At 34.6% G+C, this 24,562-nt stretch overlaps 1 protein-coding gene across 5 annotated transcripts in view; it reads left to right on the forward strand.

The window, feature by feature from the left end:
• OSBPL8 (oxysterol binding protein like 8) overlaps window positions 1–24,562 on the forward strand; it is a 101,185-nt gene that overhangs the window by 45,954 nt on the left and 30,669 nt on the right. For 3 of the 5 annotated variants that reach the window (XM_063309040.1, XM_063309036.1, XM_063309038.1), the window contains 8 exons: window positions 7,395–7,465; window positions 8,909–8,995; window positions 10,246–10,347; window positions 11,294–11,497; window positions 15,777–15,861; window positions 18,819–18,987; window positions 20,365–20,590; window positions 21,660–21,844. In XM_063309040.1, coding sequence (XP_063165110.1) covers window positions 7,395–7,465; window positions 8,909–8,995; window positions 10,246–10,347; window positions 11,294–11,497; window positions 15,777–15,861; window positions 18,819–18,987; window positions 20,365–20,590; window positions 21,660–21,844 — 1,129 coding nt within the window. Of the gene's footprint in view, window positions 1–4,507; window positions 5,048–5,109; window positions 5,684–7,394; window positions 7,466–8,908; window positions 8,996–10,245; window positions 10,348–11,293; window positions 11,498–15,776; window positions 15,862–18,818; window positions 18,988–20,364; window positions 20,591–21,659; window positions 21,845–24,562 lie in introns of those variants that run through there. The other 2 variants (XM_063309037.1, XM_063309039.1) reach the window with 2 other exon arrangements.

Here is a 24,562-nt window from a genome sequence, read left to right on the forward strand (position 1 = left end):
GGGTCTGTGTCTGTTGTTGTGCGTCGCTTTGCTTATCTTTTAATCCCTTGCTCTTGTTTCTGTGGTATTGTTATGTGTGCCGTTGTGCTGATGCATTCAGCTCAACGGTGCTCATGACACTTACTGAAGTTCACTTCTGAACTTAAATTATTTTCATTGGGGGGAAAACGTATTGGCTGAACTAGGAAGTAGATATGCTGTACTTTTAAGACTGTGGAGTCCTTGGTGCTCTCTAAGCTTGGTCCTTTGCTTGCAGACATTTCATTACCCAACTAGGTAACATCATCAGTGCTAGTGAGTGTGGGGTTTGCTCCCTGTTATATACAGTAGCTTGCCTTGCCAGTGTTGGTGGGGGTGTGGCTTTCTCCTTGGTAGTTCCTTGGTTTTCTCTTTGGTAGTTCCAAGGACTCCACAGTTCAATCCTGAGCTACATATATTCTCTTCTATTGGTACTTTTAAGACTATAATTGCAAAACCGAGGAATAAATTCCATTTATTACTTCTGAGGACATATGACAAGATATTCAAATCTTAAGCCTTGTAGGAAATTTAAGGGCACAAGAAAGACATCAGAAGTATTCGCTTCTGTGTGTGATTAAATATGGCTTGTCATGTTGTCTGAATCCACATTGGTGATCATTAATGAAATTAGCTTGTTTCAACAAATCAGTCTAGGGTTTATACTATATAAAACTGATTTAAAAATATGAATGTGTTAAGTCATGATAAATTGTGGTTTCAGTATATGCAAAATTCTATTTTGTTTCCCAAGTGGATTATATTTAACTAATTCCAGTTTATTTGGAATTCTTTGGCATAAATGAAGATTAACAGGCTTGTGCAAACAGTTTGGAGAAGGATTTTGCTTATGGTGTTGCTGTAACTGAGACAACCTTCTGAAGCCACTCCTTGAATTGTCCAGGCAGCCTCATCCCCCTGAAGGCTTGGCATGGCTGCTTCAAGTGCCTTTGGAGATCTTCTGCACATGTGTGTGCATATACTCTTAGGAGCACTCCACTAAATGTTTGCATAGCTCAAAAAAACTGAGTGTGCTTTGAAAAAGCATTTCCTACACTTTTCCAGTGACAGTATTTTTTAAAAGAGAAACCCTAGTTTAGATTTTGTAAAAAATTTACTCTGCTTCTGCATTTTATATATAGATTTTATAAGCTGCAATATATGTTGATAATAAAATACCAAGACTACAGAAAAAAATTAATTTTAAAAATGCATGTGGTGGTAGTTCATTGCTCCTCAAATTGGAGTGAGATTTTGATAGTGAAGAAATTTTACCACATGTCCTTTAGTGAATATTTCTTCACATGAATCTGTTTGGCACCTTTACTTGTACTTTATTCCTATCATACCTTGCTTCCTTCATTGCAGTTTAGCTCTTCTGAAGAGGTACTTCTGTGCTTTTATGAAAATACTACATTAGATGCTATGTACAATGGTGCTATAAAATTATTTTATACTCTACACTATATACAAACCAGAGCTTTCACAAAATGGTATTTGTGTTATTCTTTAATAAAAATCAGAAAAATGTGAAAGAGCTAGAGTTGTGAAACAGGTTGTAAGACCTCCTGCCTTTCTTTGGCATTTTATATTGTTAAGAATATTTTGAGAATTTAGTCTTACCACTTCATCTAGAATATATTACAGTTTGTGTATTTCAAGTAAAGATGATGTTCTGTTCCAGCATTCTAAACTTTCTTTGGTTATGCACTGAATTGTTCTTGAATTTTCTGAGTGAAATCTCTTGTATTCTGAGACCTATATCTTCATATATTATTTGTTTTCTGCTATTAAGTAGGACAGTTGATAAATTTAATTAGGAATCCCATTGAGGTGATTTAAGATGTGTGAGCAGTTCTGTGTACATTACATAAATTACATCCAGGAATATTTTCTTTTAAGACTCCATCATCTGAATATTGTATTTCTGCGGTTGCATTCAAATAATGACAGCCAGCTTCCCAGACTGGGATTACCCATTCCTTCATTGCAAGAAGAATCAACATTGGGGGAGGCATTCACTTCTGTTATAAAGCAAAGGCAGATGCCCTAGCTATTCCGTCTCTTGAATATGAAAAAGCTTTATTCTTTTATTTTTAAAAAAAAAATTTTCGAATTTAAATATTTTACATTCTTTTAAAATCTGAGGCAGAAGCCAAGAGAAATGGAGAAAGAAGTTGCCATGCCTGCCTAAACTGCCTACAGGGAAAGAAGTGGGGTATACCAATCTACTAACAGCTCTAATAAATTGAAGTATATATATAGTATAAAGAATATATATCCTGTAGTATAAAGAATTGTAGTATGTATGTATGTATGTATTTATTTATTTTCTATCCCGCCTTTACTATTTTTATAAACAACTCAAGGCAGCAATCATACCTAATACTCCTTCCTCCTCCTCTTTTCCACACAACAACCACCCTGTGAGGTGAGTTGGGCTGAGAGAGATTGACTGGCCTAAAGTCACCCAGCCGGCCTTTGTGCCTAAGGTGGGACTAGAACTCTGTCTCCTGGTTTCTAACCTGTTGCCTTAACCACTAGATCAAACTGGCTCTATAAATAACTGCTTACAAAAGTAATAGTTCTGTACTTATCAGTAGGTATTAAGATACCACATAATTTATTCTAATGCTATATCTTTCACAATACCTCTTGTAGTCAGCTGATTTGTGTAAATAATTAAATGTTAAATGTTTGAATTGTTCATTACATTTTGTGCTATCAAAATGTTCATTACATTTTGTGTGTTTAAGCGTGTTTGCCGGGAGAACCAGAATGTAATGGGGGGCACTTGGTATGGTCAGCTGGAAAGAGATCAAGGTGCTTAACTCCCACTCCCACATCTTACATTTATTACATACTTTCTGGTAGATTCCATTATCTTTTAGATGAATTTTCAGTTTCTCAAAAATTTAGGATAAGCAAAGTTGTTGTTTAAGTGAAAAAAGAATATGTTAAATGTTACTGCTCCAATACTACTCACAGATTCTCTCTTGAAGTTATTCACCCACACTGCTTCAGTGTTACTAGGGAAACCATTGTTTCCATTGTAACATCCAGCACAGTCCTCAGATCCCTATTCTAGGGAACAGGTTCTCTCTTTGTGTTATAATGTGTGTCGTCATAGTAATGGCAAAGCTGCAATTCGTGAACTTTCTCAAATAGTGCTTCTTCCTATTATAGACCTTTCCTGAGAACATTGGTGGTATGAAAGTTACCTGCAAAGGAAGTGAGCTCCACTATAGTTCCAGTTAGTGTTTATGTTAGTGCTGTCAGCTCTGTCCACAGCTCATAGAAACAATATAGGAAATGGAGCATAAAACAGGAACAAAAGCAAGTTTTGATGGGGAATTCTTGGCACTGTCTTATATCTATTTCATATTGCAGTCAAGAGAGGATGGGGGGGGGGCTGAGTTTTGTCTTCCTTTGTAACTTGATATTATGATAATAATTATAGTAATAATTTTCATGATGCCAGGAAATAAGCGAATTATGTTCTATATTGTTTTAAAACAATTGTTTGCTAGTAATAAAAAAATATATCAGTATATAATAGAAGCAGTCAGACTGAAATATAAAACTCTCTTAATAATTTTAAACTTCACTAAAGTAATACTACTGTATTACAGTACTTAATGAAGTTTAATAGGCTGAAAACAAGATTTTTAACTGAGAAATTGCTGGGGGGGGGTTGTTTTCTTTTATATTTTCTGTTCTCAGAATATTAAGAATTTGCCCCTTGTCCAAAGCCTCTGGCAGAAAAAAACCTGGTTGTGGAAGAGTTTTAAAAAATACAAGTATTCAGCTGATTCACTGAAATTTCATGTTTTGAATAAAAAGCAGGCAAAATTGATTATCCAACACATATATAAAAAGGGGGCAAGGCTTCAGTTTTTTGTGGTCATCCCACATTCTTAAATTATTTGACTCTTGACCACCACAGACATCCCTGCCACCTAAATAAATAGAATAATTTACATGATCAGCAGGTAAAATATCAAACAGAAGTTCAAATTTTCATTCAGAAATTATACCTATATAGTGCTGTTAAAGTATAGCTGATTTGTATTTATTGAACAAATATTATAGTTTACTTTTAGTAATTATGTGCATGTTGAAAATACATCAAACTTTTTAATGGGAAAAAGCCCCTTCCTAAAGCTGAAAGATTTTGTACTTTCTTAAGACTAATTATTCCAATCTGAAATCTTCATGTAGAAGCTATGTCTTTTTATTTGAAATTATTTTAGCAAGGGCCTCTATTATTGAATGATAATTGTTTAAATAATAAAGCACTTGTTTTCTAAAATACAAATTTTAATGTGCATTATTAGTATATGTGTAATACTGTTTTACAAAGCAATGGACATTTTCCCATCAAACTTTTTTGTGGATTTAGAATTCTGGCCTTTTTTTTGGCAAGTGCAACTTGATTTGCTTTATTAAGATAAAAGTACTGCAAATGTAAGACTTTATTTTATTGAGAAATTCATTTTTTTTAGAAACTGTAATTTTCTACTTTCTTTCAGAATGTTGGAACTATACCCATGACAGCTTGCTGTGTGTTCTTTAAAATATTTGAATCATTAGGGAGTAGAAGAATTATTTTGGTAGGCCTGATGTTCTTTATCATGCCAGTTGTCTGTGCCTTCAAAACAGTGTAGAGTAACAGCTTGTCTTAGAACATACTGACTAAAATATGGAGTGTTATTAATGGAGGAATGGCAACAGCTTGATGTTATTACCAACATCCTTAGTTATATCTTCCATTGTCAAGTGTGCACATGACACTTTTACTTGTGGGTTGCTAATGAGGGCAACTGCTTTCTCTGCAACATTCTCATTACCACCAGCCTTTTGAATGAGAAGAATATTGTACAGAGCATCTAACTCATAAAAGAAGAAGGTCCTATGAGGCGTAGGTTTTCTATAGGTGCTGGGGTTTCACTTCCACGAACAGATGGCCGAAAGCTTGTCCGGAATGCTTCATTTGGAGGATGCAGTGAACTTTCGCCAGTCTTTCAAGGTTTGTTTTCTATTTTTTGTGTTGTCACAGAAACTTCTAGCGCCACCAATTTCTGCAGGGAGGATGTTCCTTTTTGATCAAGCTGCTCCTAACATCCAATGGAACTACTATGTTTGCTTATTTCTGTTGCAGGAATCCCTTGTTTTGAAGAGACAGATCACATTTTGGTTATATAGTGGATAGACTGCTTGGCTTGGAACTGTTAGGGCATAAACAGTGAGCCAAGTTTCAGTTGCACATTATTTATATACAGTGAGTGTGTTCACACATGATGGCATAAGGTTAAGCCAGGATTTGCTTCAGCTATGGATTATCAGTCATGTAGACTAAGTGTTCAAAGTTCAGCCAATTCAATATGTTTTTTTCCATTTCTTCTGCTAACATCTGAACAAAAAAAAAGTATAGAAACAAGCCAGGAATAAGCTAGGATTTGGTATTCAGTCAAAGGTTATGGTTAAAAGGTATGTAAACTTTAGAACTTTTAGAACATGATTAATTGCCAAATTATTATTTCTTGAATTTCTTAGCAACATCACACTAAGGAAAAAAAAACACCCTACATCATGGCTTAGAGTTATGTGCAAACCAGGATAATCTGTTCTGTACATGTTCGCTGTATTATATGTGAAGCTACAGGTATTGTACCAAATGTTAAATGAATGCCAGGGATCTTATTTATTTTATGTATTTATTTTCTAAATGTTAAGGCCTCCCAACTCTGCTATGACTTTGGTTGGTGTTATAAATTTGTAAGGGATATCTGTTATATGAATATAGAAATGAGTATAATTATGAACACTGGCTCTGACTGCTTTTCAGTTGGTCCTGTAGAAGCTTGAATCCCCGTTATTCAGAATTCTCTGCAGAATTTTCTAAGCTTTTAGTGAATGGAAAATTTTTACCCAAGACATCTACCAGAAATTTCTGAAAAAATATACAAAATGAATACATTACTATGAAGAATGTAGTTATTGTGTCTGCTTTTTAGGATAATAAATGGAAATATTTTAATTTCTGTACACCTTCTGATTTAGCTTTGTCCAACATATTTGCTTCATCCTCCTTTGCAAGATGCTTGTTCATATCTCTGGAGGCGTATAGTAGTATGTGTAAAAGCTACGTTGTCTGATCCTGTTTTTTGTTTTTGTTTTTTAAAAGTGGGCCAAGGGATGCTGCTTTGATGAGAAAGCACTGTCTTTTTAGAATGTGGGGACATAATTGTCAGCATCCATGACAATTATAAAATGGCAAAAACAAAGAACTGTGGATAATTTATATCACAGAATGTAAAATGCTGCTTGTTAGTCACAAATTCAGTGATTCACTTTCCTTGGTTTTTAAACTGGTTTCCCCAATCGTTTATATAGTATATATGCTATTATGCTGTTATGCATTGCACATTTTGTTTCAATATAGCTGTATTCATATTATCTGTATTCATATTATCAAATACTGACTCTGTAAGCTAAAATATACTTCCGCTCTGTTTGCTCTTCCCCTTGCACAAGGAACAGTGCAAATTAGGAAGTTGTATTTAACCACAGCTTTCCATTATATCAGAACTAAGACAAGGTTCAGGAACATCCTTTAAACTATAGATGGCTACAGATTCTTGACTTGCTTAGGAGCTCTTACTAGTGTTTCCTGAGAGCCAGTGCAATGTGGTGATTAAGATTAGGGACTGGCATTGGGAAGACACAGGATCGAGCCTCCCTCTGTGACTTGTGCAGTCACACTCTCTCAGCCAAATCTGACTCACAGGGCTGCTGCGTGGGGCAGGGGGAGGAGGGAGCACTGTCAATAACACCTTCAGCTTCTCTATGAAGGTGGGATGTAAATCTAACAAATAAATAATAAATGGCGCCTGCTTCAAAAACTGTTACATGCAACTTACTTATTTTACCAAGCTGAAAAAATTGGGAGCAATAGGCAGTATGCAGATGCATTGCCTGGCTTATTAAAGCAGGACTTGATTGTCTGAATCAGCCTGTGTGTTATTGAAGTAGCTCCAGAGGCTTAGCCCTAGAGGACAAAATGTCATTATTTGGAAAATAGATTATAGAATTGATAGCTACTATTTATAATGGTTTCTGAAATTTGCAAATGAACTGCTAGATGCAATATTAACAGATAAAAACAATAACTTGGGTAGGGGTTTACTCACAATGTTAGTTCATTGCTAAACTATATTTGGGGGGGGGTTAAACTTATGATATCATAGGGATATTTGAATGTTGTTTCTAATATGCTTAGTCAGAATTTAATGGTTCTGTTTTGTAAGAAAGTACTTGATATTTACAATTTTATTCTATAAAAATTGTTGCAACCAAATGCATTTCTTTTTAAGGTTTTGATAGAGGGAAAGATGATGCTTCACAGAGTAAAGATGATTCAGCACAATCAATGTCAAAAAGCAAGGTAGGTACAATTACTGTACATATCCAAAAGGAAAAGCAGTTACCTTACCCTGCCCATTTAGATGTATTAATTCCCCCTGAAATCAAAAATGAACTTAGTTATAGCATCTGATACACTTACATGTATATTATATCTGTGTTGGTCTGCACACACTGGTCAAAAAAGGCAGATCCAGGATACAAAATAAATTAATATTTATATTTATTTCAAATTAATTTGTATTCTGCCTTGTACTGAAGTCATATGGTAGTTTATTTATTAAAAAGAAGGTTTTCCATTTGTAAAATCAATGAATTCTTTGTCTTCATTGACACAATGAAACTGTTCTCTGTCATAAACATATACATACCAAGTATGCATGCCATCATATACATCCCACTCCTCCCCTCAGTAGAAACAGCAAAGAAAAAGTAAACAAGATGCTTATGGAAAAAATGGAAGGAATAACGGTACTGGGTGAAGAAAGAAAAAGAAATGGTTGGGAAAAAACGTGATAAAGAAAAGTTGAGGGGGTGTGATATCTAACCAGGATAAGACTTAGAATAGAATTACTAAATTTGGAAATAGTGTATTCTTGTTCAGGGGATCATATTAGACTTTTTTCATTTCCTTTCATATGTAGAAGGTAACTGCAGTGAGATTGGAGGGAAAGACGGTACCATCATTTCTGCCTCAGTTGAAGTAATGACTAGAAAAATACATGTACTCTGTGTGTTTTTCTAGAATCCTTATTCTCAGTGAGGCAGGACAAATGGCTTCTCCTGTTCATTCTTTGTTCTAGCCCCTTGCACCTAGATGTCTTGACTTCCTACCCGTCCCCTCATTTTCACTAGTGTCTGCCTCTATTCCGTTAAAGGTAATGGGGGGCAGCTGCATATGGATGTGCTCAGTAGTATCTTAAACATGGTTTAGATTGCTACATTTAATTATTTCATTCAAATGAGTTTAATTTTTTTCAAAAGTTGTCTTAGTGGTTCAAAATTAAAAATTTTGCATGTGTTAATCCATAGTGAGTTGAACATTCTGCATATCACAAGTAATTTTGTTAAATAGCAAGTTGAATTACAACTGTGTTTAGGTTATGGCAGAGAAGGTTTATTGATAAGTTTGTTCATAACTATCTAAAGATAAATGTAGATGTCATCTGGTAAAGAATGCTAAGGACTGTTCAGAAGTACTAGTTTTTCTTTAACAAGTTATAATTAGCTTCTCTGAAGTAAATAATGATGGATTTCTTATCTGAAAGATACCTCATTTTCGTGCAAAGTGAAGCAAGTGGAAACATGACAGTTTTGGAATTGAGATGTTGAAATCACCATTATCTTTCCATTCCATTCTTTCATTTAAAAACAAACTATGAAGCTTGACAAATTTACAGAAGATTTTATGTTAGTGGTGATAGAAAACATTTTCATAGTTTTCTTGTGTAATTTATATTTTCAGTCAGAATCTAAGATATACAATGGATCAGAAAAGGACATCACTGCTTCCTCCCCCGCTACCAAACTCACAAAGAAGGAATCTCTTAAGGTGAGTTGTTTTCTGAAATAGAATACCCATATCTCCATCTTACAACTGTCCCATAACACAATTACTGGTAGATTTGGAAACTGTAGTATGTTGCTTTAGAAAAATATTATCATCTAGTTATGGCATATAAAAGTTGTGTGACACAGCCTTAACCATTTTTTTCATTATAGAAGCCTGGTTGTATATGAACTAGATCTGTAAGCCTGTGGATAGAATGTGTACCAGTTTTATTCATGACATTTAATCTTGTGACATCTGCAGTCTGAAGTAGTATCAGATATGACTTTTCCACCTCAGTAGGGCCACAGACAAAGTTGATCAGGAGGAAAACTCTATGGTTGGTTGCTAATTTAGCTACAGAAGCCTATAATTTTAAAGAGACCAAATTTACGAAAAGCACTTCATTTTCACTCTTAGGTAATATTAACACCACAGATAAATAGACTATGATGTGTTAAGTATATAAAATGATTGCATCCTCTGTCTACAGCTGTAGAAGCAATTGTTACAAGTCTCTTGCCTTTGTGTAGAACAATCACATAAATATAGTTGAGGTCTGTAGTTTCTTTTGAATTCTGACTTTTTCTTTAAGTTTGGAAGGATTTTTAGAAATATTTTAAAGTGTTTGCTTTTATTACTAGAATCATCTTCTGTACTAGAAGCAATTAACATTGCTAGAATCATCTTCTGTGAAATTAGATTTCATAGTTCAAAGAGGGATATCCCTTGATTAAAAAGGGGGAGTAAGAGGGACAGGCACACAGTGAAGTAGAACCAGCAGTAGACTGGTAGTAGAGGCCACTCAAGGGGAGCTTCTCATACTTGAAGAAGGTACTGCAAACAAATTCTGATAAATTCAAAATATACTTAAATTGTATGTGCTTATAGATTCCTGAGAAAATTTGTAACACAGGTAAACCTAAATGTTTATATGAACCATTGAAAGCATATAGATTTCTCAGCTTGAATTAACCACACTTGGTGTCCGTGTAAATGGAGCTCTGTATTCTTGATGAGTTGTAAACCTAGCTGAAAACTAAAGCCACATGTTCTTTTATATGAAATTGCCTGGGGAAAAGTGTTATATTAACAGTTCTTTTGTTAGACATTTTTCAAAAACTAATCATTTTTCTGTATTTTAACAATTTTGAGCTGGACATTTATTTTGATTTTCAAATTGATCTGATTCACTAACTTCTTTCAGTTCATTTACTTTCTTTTCTTATTTCTCATTCATTGTTTCTTTACAGGTTCAAAAGAAAAATTACAGGGAAGAAAAGAAAAGAGCCACAAAAGAATTACTTAGCACTATCACAGACCCATCCGTCATTGTTATGGCTGATTGGCTGAAGGTGAGAAACTGAGATGAATAAAAAGTTGTAGCTGCTGATGGTTTTATCTACAAGAATACAAAAGAAAATTGTATTTAACTGCCACTGTTTATCACTAGCAGAGAATATATTAATTGTATCCCAGAGGCTTACAAGTAAGTAAACAGGCACACAATGGGGAATATACACTGAAGAATGTACTAGCACAGGCTGTTTACCTAGTGTGCTTGCAGCTCTGAGCCACCAGCCAGTTAGGAGGCAAAAGCTTTCAGTGTGTTACTGATCAGGGTCTTCTCAATTTCAGGCAGAGCTCATTAACTTGCAGTTAGCACTTGTTAGGGAAGTGCCTCTTCACGGAGAAAAGCTACTCGGTTAGATATTTAAAAAGCGAGACCAGATGGAGGACATGAGGACAAAAAGGAGGACATTTCCTCCTTTTGCCAGATGTCTGGTAATCCTAACTGAGATTAAATCAGGGTTCACATTCACTCACTCTTCCATTAATGGCCTGGCCTGGCCTAGTATCAATTTTACCTCTTTTGCAGACATCAGAATTACCCAAGTACTTACACTTACATATTTAATATAACATAGTAACTTAAAGCTGTGATTTTATATTCTGAGAATAAATTCCAGTGATGAGATTTCCTTCTGTGTAGAGATGGATAAGATTTCACTGAAAGTCTTGTCAAAGAAAATTATCTGCACGTTAGATCTGATACTCATTAGTAACTTGACTTACTGGGCTATCAGATAACAATATACAGAAAATACGGTGTATTATATTTGTGGGTAGCTGTATGAGCATATACTACTTGACTAGAATTTAAAATAATTTTACAATACTGAATTTGTTACATATTTTGTAAAATCATATTTTTGCCTGGGAGCAAGAAACTGAAAAATACTAGAAATAATAACAATTACATATATTTTTCTTTCTCCCCTTTTCTTTTTTTCTGGGAAGATTCGTGGTACATTGAAAAGTTGGACCAAACTTTGGTGCGTGTTGAAACCAGGAGTATTGCTAATTTATAAAACACCTAAAAATGGCCAGTGGGTGGGAACAGTACTTCTGAATGCTTGCGAACTCATTGAGCGGCCTTCAAAAAAGGATGGGTTCTGTTTCAAACTTTTCCATCCTTTGGAACAGTCTATCTGGGCTGTTAAGGTGAGTGAGCATATATTCTTAATGGAGTTGATGCCAACAGAATATTATTCCAAAGTCACACTAAAGCTCTCTGCATCATTAATGAATTCAAAATGCTTTTCAGTCGTCATAGATTGGTCCAGTTCTCTGTTCTTTTATGAAGGTGCCTGATCTCTAAAAGTCTAAAAAGCGCAGCTGTTCAGTTGCTTTGGACAGTTACTGTAGATTGAAAGGGACAGATCTGACTTTTTATGTATACTTTTTTCCAGCCCTTTTTGAAACCTTGTATAAAAATAACTACGAGTCTTCTGCATTTTTTGCTGATATGAAAGGGCTTCCATCGTAAACATTTTGGAATTGAAACTATGTATTTAAATTGCAGTTTTGTGCTATCATGTGTAGAATACCTGTTTTGCTTGATGTAATAAGGAATATATGGGAAGATTATCCATATTGAACTGTGCAAATTTGCATTGTAAAAAGAAGTAACACAGCTCTAAGATACACCTTGTAAAACTGAGTGTTTGTAATAGTTACATTGAAACATTTATTGAAATAAAAATGTCAATAAAGGGGGCATGGTGGCTCAGTGGTTAAGATGCCAGGCTTGTCGACTGGAAGGTTGCAAGTTTGGTGGTTCGAGACCCAAGTGCCCGTGATGGAGTGAGCTCCCGCATTCGCCCCAGCTCTTGCCAGCCTAGCAATTCAAATGCATGCAAATGCGAGTAGATAAATAGGTACTGCTTCGGCAGGAAGGTGACAGCGCTCCATGACTGTCATGCTGGCCACATGACTGCATCTTCGGACAGCGCTGGCTCTTCAGCCATGAAACAGAGATGAGCACTGCCCCCTAGTGTCAGGCATGACTAAACGGGAACCTTTACCTAAATTGAAACATTTATTGAAATAAAAATGTCCTCAACATTTCATGGCTTTTGATATGCTTATAACATGAGTTAATTTCTAGAAGACTCAAATCTAGTGATTTTTTAAAAACAGCTCCTATGTTTAGGTTAAAAACAATTGCTAGGCTGAGCACAATAAAACCTTTGCTGGAAAAACAAATCTACAAAATTCCTTTTTTAAAAAAGCCCCAAAAGGTAAAATTCACATTGTATTGGTAATTTAAAAACTCCTATACCTAATTAAAAATTAGCTTCTGGTCCTGACCATGGTTACATACTCTGTTAAAATGTTTACGGCTGGCCAATATCAAGATTGCCTCTACTACAAAAGAGGATTGTATTTTACAACCAGTATTTATGTTTTCTAAAATCCTTCTCCAAACTGCTTCTGAAATATTATCAAAGACTGTAGAAATAAAGAACTGTTTGCTTAAATATTTTCAAAATAATTGCACAAAGTTTACACTTTCAATAAACTTTTTTTCACATGTCTATGTCAACTTGCATCAGCAAACATACATGACCAACATGGATATCTTGGATTTTCCATTTAAGCACAGTATGCATACATGATAGAGCATGCATTATATTTAGACATAGTTGAGAAAATAGCCCTCCAAAAAATGTAGTTTATATCAGTTTTTGTTTTTGTAGTGTAAATATTTGTAGAAGAAAACAAAGAAAAGTCCTATTTATTAATACAGCTCTTCTTCCCAACACTGGAACTGAGACTTGTTTGTAACAATTGTGATAAAGCAAGAAGAGAAAGGGCAGGACATTACAACTTACTGCTAGTAGCACTAGGTTTTATTGATTAGTGAAAAGACCATGTCAGACTTAAAACACAATTACAGCTTACTTAAATAAGCGAAATGGGCATTAGATAGTTCTTGGAACCAGAAACTCAGAGAAATTTCTTAAGTTTTAGAGGCTTAGATAGAGCACTGGAGGATGCATAATAGTCAGGTTACAGGCAAAAAACATTAAAGCACAGGGGAAAGGAGCACCAAGGCCTTCAAACCAGTAAACTTGGAAATCATAGTAAACAATGCCTTCTTGGAACTTACGGGTACCAGTTCCGCATTTACAGTGGAACAGTCTACAAGGGCTGAAAGTCGCCTGCATGTACAGTGGCTTTCATTAATGCAGACAGTGATAGAGGACCAATAGCATACTAAACTGAGGAAATCTCAGTGTCCCACATGGAATGACATATATTTCAAAGCTAGAATTTGCAGTGGGGGATGATGAAGCAGTTAGTGAATAATCTAGCAAAAGTAACACACTTAGAAGCAAGGTTAAGACAAAAATATCAAGCGAGAAAGTTTGGCCACATTCTTGGGTATATAAGATCCTAAGACTAGTGCAGCTGAGGAAAAGAAATCCCTGGGCATATGGCTTTGGTTCCAGAGTAAGAAAGAGATGGGGTGTATGTTCGAGATAGTTCTCCAGGAACAGACAATTTGCCAGGCAAATTTGTGAAGAACTCTTGGAATCACTCAGCATTTTAATCCTGAGTCCAGTGGAAACTTCTTGTTTCCTGAAAGACAAAAGTTACCAAAATCAAGTGTCACACATCAAAGATGTACCAACTTGGCATATGCAAAATGTTTCAGTAGGTTACTGGAGCTTTCCTTGGGTTCCTGGTTTCTTGACTGAATCTGGACCTGTTAATTCAGTATAACAAAAGCTTTCTGTGGGACAAATTAATAGATGTTACTATAAAAAAGGCAAGTACTTTAACCTCTTGACTTCTGTGGCAGTGAGAACATTTTGAGATTATAACCTAATTTTCACCAAGGTTTTAAAGTGGCCACTGTCAAGATTATCTTATAGATTGCTTATCTGTTGAGGTGACTTGGAAGATATTTGCAGTTACCTTCCAGTTACCGAAGTTCCCATTGATCTTAATGCGTATGAGAACGAATTATTTATATAGGCTACAGAAATAATACAGTATCATAATAAAACAGGTAGCTAGCTTGCTGTCCTGAGGATCTGTGTGTAGCTCTTGGGTTATTTTATCAATGCAACCTTTCTCAGTACACAGTATATTAGTATCATGCCACCAAAATATTCAGATGGGATTGTATCACATATATCACGTAAGCAGTAATTCTGCATTGTGAACAGATTTTAAGGACCTGTGGTCATATATTTTGTGTTATAGTATAGTATTGAAAGTTATATATTACACATCTTTCAAGATAATTTTAAAGCCCTTTTAATTCCCAAGACTTTGATTCCACTCTTATTAAAAATAAAAGGGTTTTCTAATAATTTTAATCATGATTAGAAGTACTAGTCCAGTTACTGATAATTGTTTTGTTTAATAGAAATATCTTAGTTTAGCAAATTATAGGACTCTAATTATAATCCATATGAATCAGTAGTATATCTGTGAATATTCTTTACTATGAACGTCAGACAATTGTTAGCATTTCTTATTTTCATTGCATTAACCCATGATTCCAATTATGGCAAAATCATAGTTTGATTTTCACAGTGCAGACTTCCAGTTTTAAACTGTAGACAAGTATTGCTTTATTAAATTTCCATCAGACTAAAACTGCTCATATTACACTTACACTACATTGTATCTGATTTAAAAACAAAATTGCCTTTCTGCTGATTGGACAGGAGATAGCAAAATTGCCTTTTGCAGCTATGGCTTCTTTTCTATACATCCATATTTATTTAGGTGCAAGTATCTGTAAATCCAAATTCATTTATGCTAACTCCATTATGGTTGAGCTGCTTCTCAATATCTCAACAGGACTATGGGGAATAAGCATTCAGATGGAGTTGTCATTGCTGTTCTTTCCATCAGCTTGTTTTACTTAAATGTATTGCTGCTAGCACATTTTGCTAGTTTTTCATCCAAAACTGAATGAGCCATGTAGAGTTTCTTAAATTTACCAAGTTAAAGGTGGAAGATATTTTTAAAATGTTTACAAGTACAATTGCTTTTGGGGGTGCAGTGAGTGGGAAGATAAAGACAAAATGCTCTCAAGCTCAACGCTTGGTGACTATGTCCATGCAGGTTTTTTTTTTTTTAGCAACTTGCAATAAATACTGTATTTCACCATTGCTTTTTTCCAGGATGTTTTTTGAATTCCCTGTCTAGCCAGCAGTCCCAAGTGGTTCATCTATGCAATTACTAATCTGAATATAACTTGCTTAGCATCAAAGAACATCCAAGGTTGTTTAGTGCTGCCATCTGCTGAACCAGGAAAAGGGCACTTATTAGACCTAATGTAGTGAAAGATTATGTCTTCATTAGCTATTGCTTGCTGGTAGAAACTCTCATTTTAAAAAGCATAGATAATTTATGAATAGGTGTAATGAAAGTTGATCTAAAATACAATCATATTAATATTGTTTTGTATTTTAAGGGTCCTAAAGGTGAAGCTGTTGGCTCTATAACACAACCATTACCCAGTAGTTACTTAATCATTCGAGCAGCTTCAGAATCAGATGGTAAACATTTATTTTGCTTTTTGTGATCAATTATTCTTGAGCTATATACCATTGAGAATGGAATTTTAAAGTTTTGAATAATGTATACATGTTATGAACATGGTTTTAAGTTTTTCTAAATGATGTATTTCAAATGAAGAAGCAGGTAAACCATCATTTATTCCAACAAATTACTAGAATTGAGGGATGATAAAGGTAGTATAGCAAATCAGTATTTTTATCCGTATTTTTCTTTTTCAAAATATCAAGAGCATGACAAAAAGATATTGAAAGGTTGTACAATATAGTCTAGTTAGATAGTACATAAGCACAACCCAATATCTCCACCTAACACACAAACATTTTTAGGCAATTGGATATATATGGCTGTATTTTCCTGAGGCAATCTGTTATATTGTTGAATAGTTCTTACCATTAGGAATTTTTTCTAATGTCCAGGCAAAGTCTGCTTCCTTGTCATTTAAACCCATTGTTTCTTGTCCCATCTTCTTGAACAATTCTACCTGACAGCCCTTCAGATACTTGAAGACAAATATCACATCTCCCTTCAGTCATTTCTTCTATAGGCTAAGCACCCCCTAACACCTCCAGTAATTCCTCATTACATTTTATTCCCAGGTATATGATCATCTTGAAATACTCCATTTTGTCAGTAGTTTTCCTAAAATGTGGAGCCGGAACTAGACACAAAGTTGAGTCTGACCAATCAGAATAGAAAAGAATGACTTCTCTTCATCTTGATATTATACTTCTGTTAATCCAGCCCAACACTGCTGTTTGTTTGTATGTTTGTTTGAAGCTGCATTACAGTGTTGGTTCATAAGTAGCTCATGATCCACCAAGACATTCAGGTCCTTTCCACATGTATTCATCCTCTCTGCCCCCATGAATCCTATACTCACAACATTTGATTTTTCCTAGGGCTTTGCATTTGTGTCTGTTGAAATTTACTTTCCTAGTTTTTGCCCAATGTTCAGCTTTTCAAGATCTTCATGAATCCTGACACTGTCTTCTAAAGAGATTGCTGTCCTCCAATGTTTCTGCTGTCTTCAAACTTGATCATTCTATTTTCTAACCATTTAAGCCATTTATAAATATGTTGAATTGCATAGGGAAAAATAGAGTTCTGTGGTACTTCACTTGACATTTTTCCAACTTAATGAGGAGTCATTGACATTAGATGCATGTTCTGCTTAGGTCCATTTTAGGAAGAAGGCTAAAGCAAAATAGGAGTTACTCTGTCCTCTCTTTGTCACATGATATTGTCCGACCATCCTCTCCAAGAGGTAAACCCACCTCCAAATTTTTCTTCATTTTACTACTGACATGGCCAGAAAAAGCACTTTTTCTTGCTTTTAGTTTTTCTTCGTTCTCCAGTTTTTTAGCCTTCATGCAGTACTGATTATTTGCTGGTAAGTTACCATGGTGTTTATATGTATTTTCCTTTTTTTTCTGATTCATTATTTTTTTGACAATTTAAATCTCTTTTTTCTGCTTCCACTTTAGTCTCATTTTTAATATATTTTATTTTAATAGATATTTGAAAGCACAATGAAGAAAAAAGAATGAAAAAACGATTTCTGCATATGTTCCTTTTAATTTCTAGCTTAGTTGAAAGCTTAGTACATATCCACAATGATTTCCTAAGCCCCCCCTCCACTTTTTTTCCCTTCATTGGAATATTGTGCAATTGTACTTCTTATTTTTGAAAAGTTCCCAGCTCTTCAGTGCTAACTTTGACTTGAGGATTTATCTCAATGGGACCCAACCTACTACTTCTTAAAGCTTGTTGAAATTGGTTCTCTTGAAACCTAATGTGCATATATGTTTATGGTCCAATTTCTGCAGTATCTCAACTCCAGATGACATGGGTACTTTCAAAGTCCTGTCTGTTTTTACTCTTCAGTGAGCTCTTCTCTTTTGATTAGGATGATAGCTAGCAGATTTAACCCCTGCGTCTGTTCTTCAATTTTCTGCAAAATTAAAACAGTCAACAAGACCACAGAGAAATTTTGGAGACTTCATAATCTTAATTGAATTGGTTTTCCAACAGATACCCAGATATCTTTTGGATACTATGTCTCTTCTCCCTGAAACTCTTGTAATATGAGCCAGGAGGGACCTGGCTTGGCTTGGCTTGGCAGTCTATAGTACATAAACACCCTGCATAAATGTAGTGTATACATACAATGAGTATGTGTATATATTTATGTATAATTAATTTTTCTTTTGAAAAATTTGGAATACATTCACATGAGACCCTCAAATATAGATTTGCTCAAAATTTATTTTGTTTATTATAATGCCAGGTTGCTTTCCATAAATGTTCCTCTGATATTAAAATAACCATACCCACACACAAAAAAATGAAAGGTGATGTATCTGAGTGAGAAGGGGGACTGGCCATACTGCTGAGAGGCCTATAGAGAGAAAAACATGTGTATATATACTTTTTCAAGCAGCTCTGTGAATTTCAGCTGTAGTTTCTGCTTCCAGTAGGTTGTTATTCAAATTGTGGATGTTAGAAATTAGGCTGAATCAAGTATTAGATATGCTTAAAAGTATAATTCAGATGAATTCTTGATTGATATTTCCCATTTCAAAGCATCTCTCAGTTTGGAAAAGTTCTGAGAGGTTGAACTGTAAACAAATCCATTAAGAACTGAAGAAGAAATTTTAAAAATTCAGAATCTACTTGATACATCAGAAGTTAAACTTGTGGTGCCAAGCAAATTTAAATGTGAATTTTCTTGTCAGAATTTGAGCAAACAAAATTGCAGAGGGTAAAAAATAGCTTGAATGTGTGTGTTTAAAAAAACATTTTCTTGAATTAAGATGAGATTTTAAAAAGCTTTGTTCAGTATTGTGCATACAAGTGACAAATACTTGAAATGCAAATTCTCCTGCTGTGCTTTTCCTGTTTTGAATGTTATACCCTAAAATGTATTTATCTTTAGGTAGATGTTGGATGGATGCATTGGAGCTAGCTTTGAAGTGTTCAAGTTTGCTCAAACGTACAATGGTTAGAGAAGGTAAAGAACATGAACTGAATTTATCAGATAGTACACATGTTTCTTTCTATGGCCTGCTGCGTGCAAACAACGTTCACAGTACTGAAAGTTTCCCGTAAGTCCATAATGTTTGTTTGTTTCTTTGTTTATTAAATCATAGCTTGGTCTTCATGGTTTGTCTGAATCATTTTTAAGTGTTGGGGAGTTGTTGTTTTTTGTTTGCTTTTTGTTTTAAACTTCCAAATTTGAAGATTTTTGCTACGAAAATCACACAAAAAAAGAGTTAATCCTATACCAAGGGTACAACTTCATCTGTTTCTATGTCCAAACATTTTCCTATGCTGCTATTTTAATTTACTACTATTCTAATTTACTATAATTTCATTGTTCCCTGAATATTCCAGAAAATGATTCTAGGAATTTGTCTTACAGCATCCCACAGGCTTCAATTTGTTCCACGTTTTTTTTAAATCTTAAACTTAAATTTTGTTCTTAATTGTTTTTTCTTTTTAATTGTTTCTCCTTTTTTTTTGGTAAACTCGGGATGAAAATGAAGGGTGAATTAAAACTATGATAACACTTCAGAAACTAAGGTGAATAGACATGACTCAGGGTATATAAATAATAATTCACTATTGTTCTGCAAGTAAGTTATCGAGCAAATGCAAACAAACCTGGCCTATATTCAAGCACCCTCAGCTCACTATTTCAATCTGGACAATAGCAGAGATGATTGGTTGAGTGAACTCTGTGTCACAATGCAAGTACTTTCCAGTCATTTGAACTGCTACACTATGCTTGTAGCATTCAGTTCATAAATTATCACAGTGATTTCTTTAAATACTATGTTCTGTCTATATAAATACTTCTATGTTAATTAATATTAATGTATTTTGGAAGAAATTATTTTGTTTACTAATTGATAAACTAAGGGCATTCCTAGGTAATTACCTGTATATACTACATATAAAATGTACATTTGTTTTGAGCATCTCAAACTGGCAGTGTAGCTTGTTTTCCTAAATCTTGGAAAGTTTCACTCTGTGAAATAAGGTATGGTGAAGATCTGAGAAAGAAAATCCAATCTGATTGCATTTAGCCAGTAGATTTGGCATTCTTTAGTCTATTTATATATTCATTTAAATTATAAAGTAAGATGCTGTAGAAAATAAGGATAAATATATAAACAAGACTGGGAAATAATATGAATTAAGTTCAGGGAATGTGGTAATTAAATTGAATTTATTAAATTGAATTGTTAAGTCCTATTGATTTCATTGTACTTAAATCTTTCCAATAAAATTAATTTGAATGAATTGTTAAGTCCTATTGATTTCATTGTACTTAAATCTTTCCAATAAAATTAATTTGAATGAAAAGTGCTTAATTTTTATTTCATTGTGCTGTTTACTGAACAAATAGATTGATACAGCCATTAACTAAATTTACTGTTCCTTACTGCATAAAAGATTAAAACATCTCTTTTCAATAGGTTAAATGACAGTGAAATAGAAAGACATCATTTTAAAGACCCAGATATGTACTCTGATAAATCAGATAGAGAAAATGACCATGATCGTGATGAATCAGATAATGATGGTTTGGGAGAAAGTGACACAGATACATCAGAGAGACAGGATGATTCATACATTGATCCTGAACCTGATCATGTAAAGGAAACAATATACTTAGAAGAAGCCAGTGAAGAACTTGGGGAGGTAACAAAAGTTGTATTTTAACTTCACAATATTTGAATTGTAAAATAGTTTATTTCCTGTTCATTTTTTATCCACTATTGTTATGTGTATGTCTATTTTAGAACTTCTGGTAAAACTGATAGAATTCTGGCTATGGGCATGGGAATTTCAGTGGAAGAAAAGCATTAAATTAATCTGAAATTAGAGTTGGTGTAAGATGTTTTATCATTGGTATATTACCCTGTGGATTGGTACCACACACCCGAAATTTGGGTTTATCTATGGATAGAATCTCTATTTCAATTTTATAAGATACCTAACTTACTATAGGGTACATTTCCACTCAGTGATTTATGTTATACTGATCATGGTTTTTGTTACTCATTTTTAGCTTAAGTTCAATAGTGATTCTCAGTCCCTTAACATGATATATGTAATATGTCTAATTATTAATAATTAATTAAAAGTACAAAAAAAAGAAGAATGAATTGTAGCTATGGCTGGCTAGAGCTGATATAGTGCTTAAAAAGGTTTGATAAATCTTTTTATCAAACTGTGCAGAGGTATTTCATTTAAGCTGCCAAGATGGAAATTGATAGAGACCAATCTGAGGGCACAACTGAAATAAAACCAGGAATATTGCCTGACACAGTGATAAAGCAAAAAATGTGCTCTGTTTCTCAATCTCAAGGTTGGCTTGGAAGTTGTTATTGCAAAGCACTTACAGTTTTCATCCCTTTTTTTTTTCTTAGTGTGCATTGTTTCACATGCTACTTATTGAGCCACAATCAGAACAATAGGGTCAGAGTGTTGTAGGGAGAGACAGTTTAGTTGGTTCCCCAATATTAAAGTCACATGATTTTGAATATTGCCTCTTCTTTTTCCTCTGAAGCTCCATGGGTGCATAAGACAAACACATGGACAAATACGGCTTTGCAGCCATGCAGAATCTTTAAATCCTGTATCAGACTGGCATGGGCAAATGTTTGGGCTGTTAGGCACCAAAGTAAAAATATACTGCAATTTATTTAAATGCATTAATATATTTTAATATCATGCCCTTATTCCATTCTGCTTGTATTTGCTGAAGGCAGGAGAAGCTTCTCAAACAGAAATAGTTTCAGAGGAGAACAAGAGTTTGATCTGGACATTGTTGAAACAAGTACGCCCAGGAATGGATCTCTCCAAGGTGGTACTACCTACATTTATTTTGGAAACACGTTCTTTCTTGGACAAACTCTCTGATTACTACTATCATGCAGACTTCTTATCTGAGTGAGTTGCTTTAATTCATCTGCAGTAAGAACTATCTTGATGCATCGTCTCAGTATTGTTATTTCAAAAGCATTTTCAAGAGAAGCTGAGTGATTTAACAGTGGCAGACCTGAATTACTTTTAGTTTTGGGTTTCTCAGATAAAATGATGCCTCAAACCATAAATGGGCCTTAGGACCACGTGCAGTTCTTAGCCTGATTTCAAAAGTTGATTGCAGTATGTCCTTTGCTGTTACCTGGGGAAAGAGTGTGCCAAAAATAAAAAAGAGAAGAAAAAGAGAAGCATGTAAGAGCTTATGTACTCTAAACACTTTTAACTGAGCAGGTAAAAATAAGGAATTTTATAACAATTAGTAGAAAAACATGGAAATATCTAGAGAGGTTGAGCTCTCTAACCAGCACAGTTAGAAGTAGTGAATAGCAGGGCTTTTTGAACTGTGTTCCATGGAACCTTAGGGTTTTACAAGAATTTGATGGAATTCTATAAGGGTGGGGGGAATCACTCCTACACAGCATTTTTTCTATCACTAGAGCTTTACCTCTTGATTGGAAGTTCCAGGATTTTTTAAACTAACAGGTTCCACAGCCTGAAAAACATTTACACCCACTGCTCTACAGTATACATATAGGTATGTCTGATTTTTCAAAGATAATGTTGCTTCTTTTTAAATAGAATGATTGGCAACCCCATCTCCTTTGACTTGTTTTTCGAAGTGAAGAACAATTTCTCTCCTCCGACACATGCATAGGTTCTGAATCTGTGAAAAGTAACATCACAAATGATGTTCTTGTCTTTTCCCCTCATAGAGAAAAATAAATTAATATTAAAATATCCCTTTTGCATTTCAGGATGAGATGCTTTTTTTTTTTTTGTCTTCTCTGTTGGCAGCATTGTAGAATACATTAATAGTGTTGCATGACAGCTTTTACATTAGTGGGTGTTTTCTTACCCAGTTTTATTTTTAACAGTTTCTTTTTCCTTTTATTTTACCACAAGTTTGTAGTACAACAGATTGTTTCTTTTTAGAAATACTTCACGTTGGATGCGGCAGTTCCTACCCAATGGACACATTCGTTCTTATATCTGAAATGACAGGCAAAAAGTTGCTTCTTACTTCATTCATTGCCAAATACTCTTGTAAAGCAGTTTTTAAGGAACTACTTGTTGACCTTTGAGCCTCTCTGTGGGAACATATCCTACAAACGTCTTATAAAATGGATTCTAATATAGTTCAATCAGCTCTTGGTGTCAGTTCCTTGAGATTCTATTCTTAAGCCATCACAAACTGTGAAACAAACCAAAGAGTATGACTGTAAAAATAAAACTCTGGATCAAGCTGACTAGATTTCAGCATTGGCTGTAGAGAATCAGGGAGATGACCTTGAAGAAAATAGGCAAGAACCATTACATATGCAAAGAGGGCTGAAACATCCCCTTAACATGGGGATGGTTGTTATAGACCACTCCTCCCACACTTGGACTGTTTTAGATGTTTCATTGCTTGGATTTTTTATTCTTTATTTTTATTTCTATTTATAGTATTTTTACTGTATTTTATTTTTTGTATTATTGTGATGGTTTTAATCACTTGTTGTAAACTGCCCAGAGGCCTCTGATGGGAGGAGATGGGCGGGGATAAATTAGATAAATAAATAAGTCCTGGGAAACAAGTTAGTATTTGGAAGAGACTCAGGCAGGCTTGTTCCTAATTTATTGGGATGTAAGAGGAAGGGGAAGTAAAGCACAATCAAGTTTGTAAGGCTCTATTATTGTAGCCTATTTCAAAACAGTATAGTTCTAGTCCTTTTGTGGAATCTATTTCTGATCTGGTCTACTCTGAAGGGCTGACACTGGCTTAACTGTGCAGAGAAGAACTGAAAATCAAGATAAAAGAATAATTCATATACAAAAACATACACCCTTACCCCACTCGAGTATTTTCTCTAAAGTGGTTACAGCTACTTCAGTTAGAAACAGTTACTTCAGTATCCATCCAATATGTACATTTTACTAGTCAATTCTTTTGAGTCTGGCTTCTCAAACTGTTTGGATTCCCAGACCTGTAACCATATTTTAGACAGTCTTTGATAGATTGCAGTAATTCTTGAAACTGCTCCCCCAGCAGTTACTTTTTTTTTTTTAGAGGGATTGAAGACACTATTTCCTTCACTTCTCAAATAGTTCTCTATTTGCATAGATTTTTATTAATTGCCATTAATTCATATCCACAAGGTGAGAAACACTGTAGCAGCCCTCCTAGTCTTTGAGATTATCAATTGATTTGTCATCTTTCCTGATCCTGGGATATTTTACAGAGGTAAACTGGTTAATTCAGTTTATACATGACATAAAGTATTATGCCTTGGTTTAAGAAAGCAAGTTTAAAGCAAACAAGATACTGGTGTAGGCTTTCATGGCCGGTATCTGTTGGACAGTGTTGAGCTTCAGGATTTAGTGCCCATGGTCTAGACAGGAGCCCTATAAAGACAGGAGCCCAGTTAGACCCTGCTCAGTTGCTTGTGGTCTGCATAGCAGATCACGCTGCCTCAGAAGGTGCCAACCACGGTTGCCAACGAAACATCAGGAAATCTGTTGTCTAGACCACAGTCACTTTAAAGTAAATGTTTTTACCGCTTCTCTTGAGCAGCATGCTGCTTTAGGTAATATTTCATAGTTACGTCTCAACAAATATGTTTTTCTGTATCTGGGTCCTTTGAA

Source organism: Candoia aspera, chromosome 7, assembly GCF_035149785.1.
Source record: "Candoia aspera isolate rCanAsp1 chromosome 7, rCanAsp1.hap2, whole genome shotgun sequence".
In the NCBI taxonomy this organism is placed as follows: Eukaryota; Metazoa; Chordata; class Lepidosauria; order Squamata; family Boidae; genus Candoia; species Candoia aspera.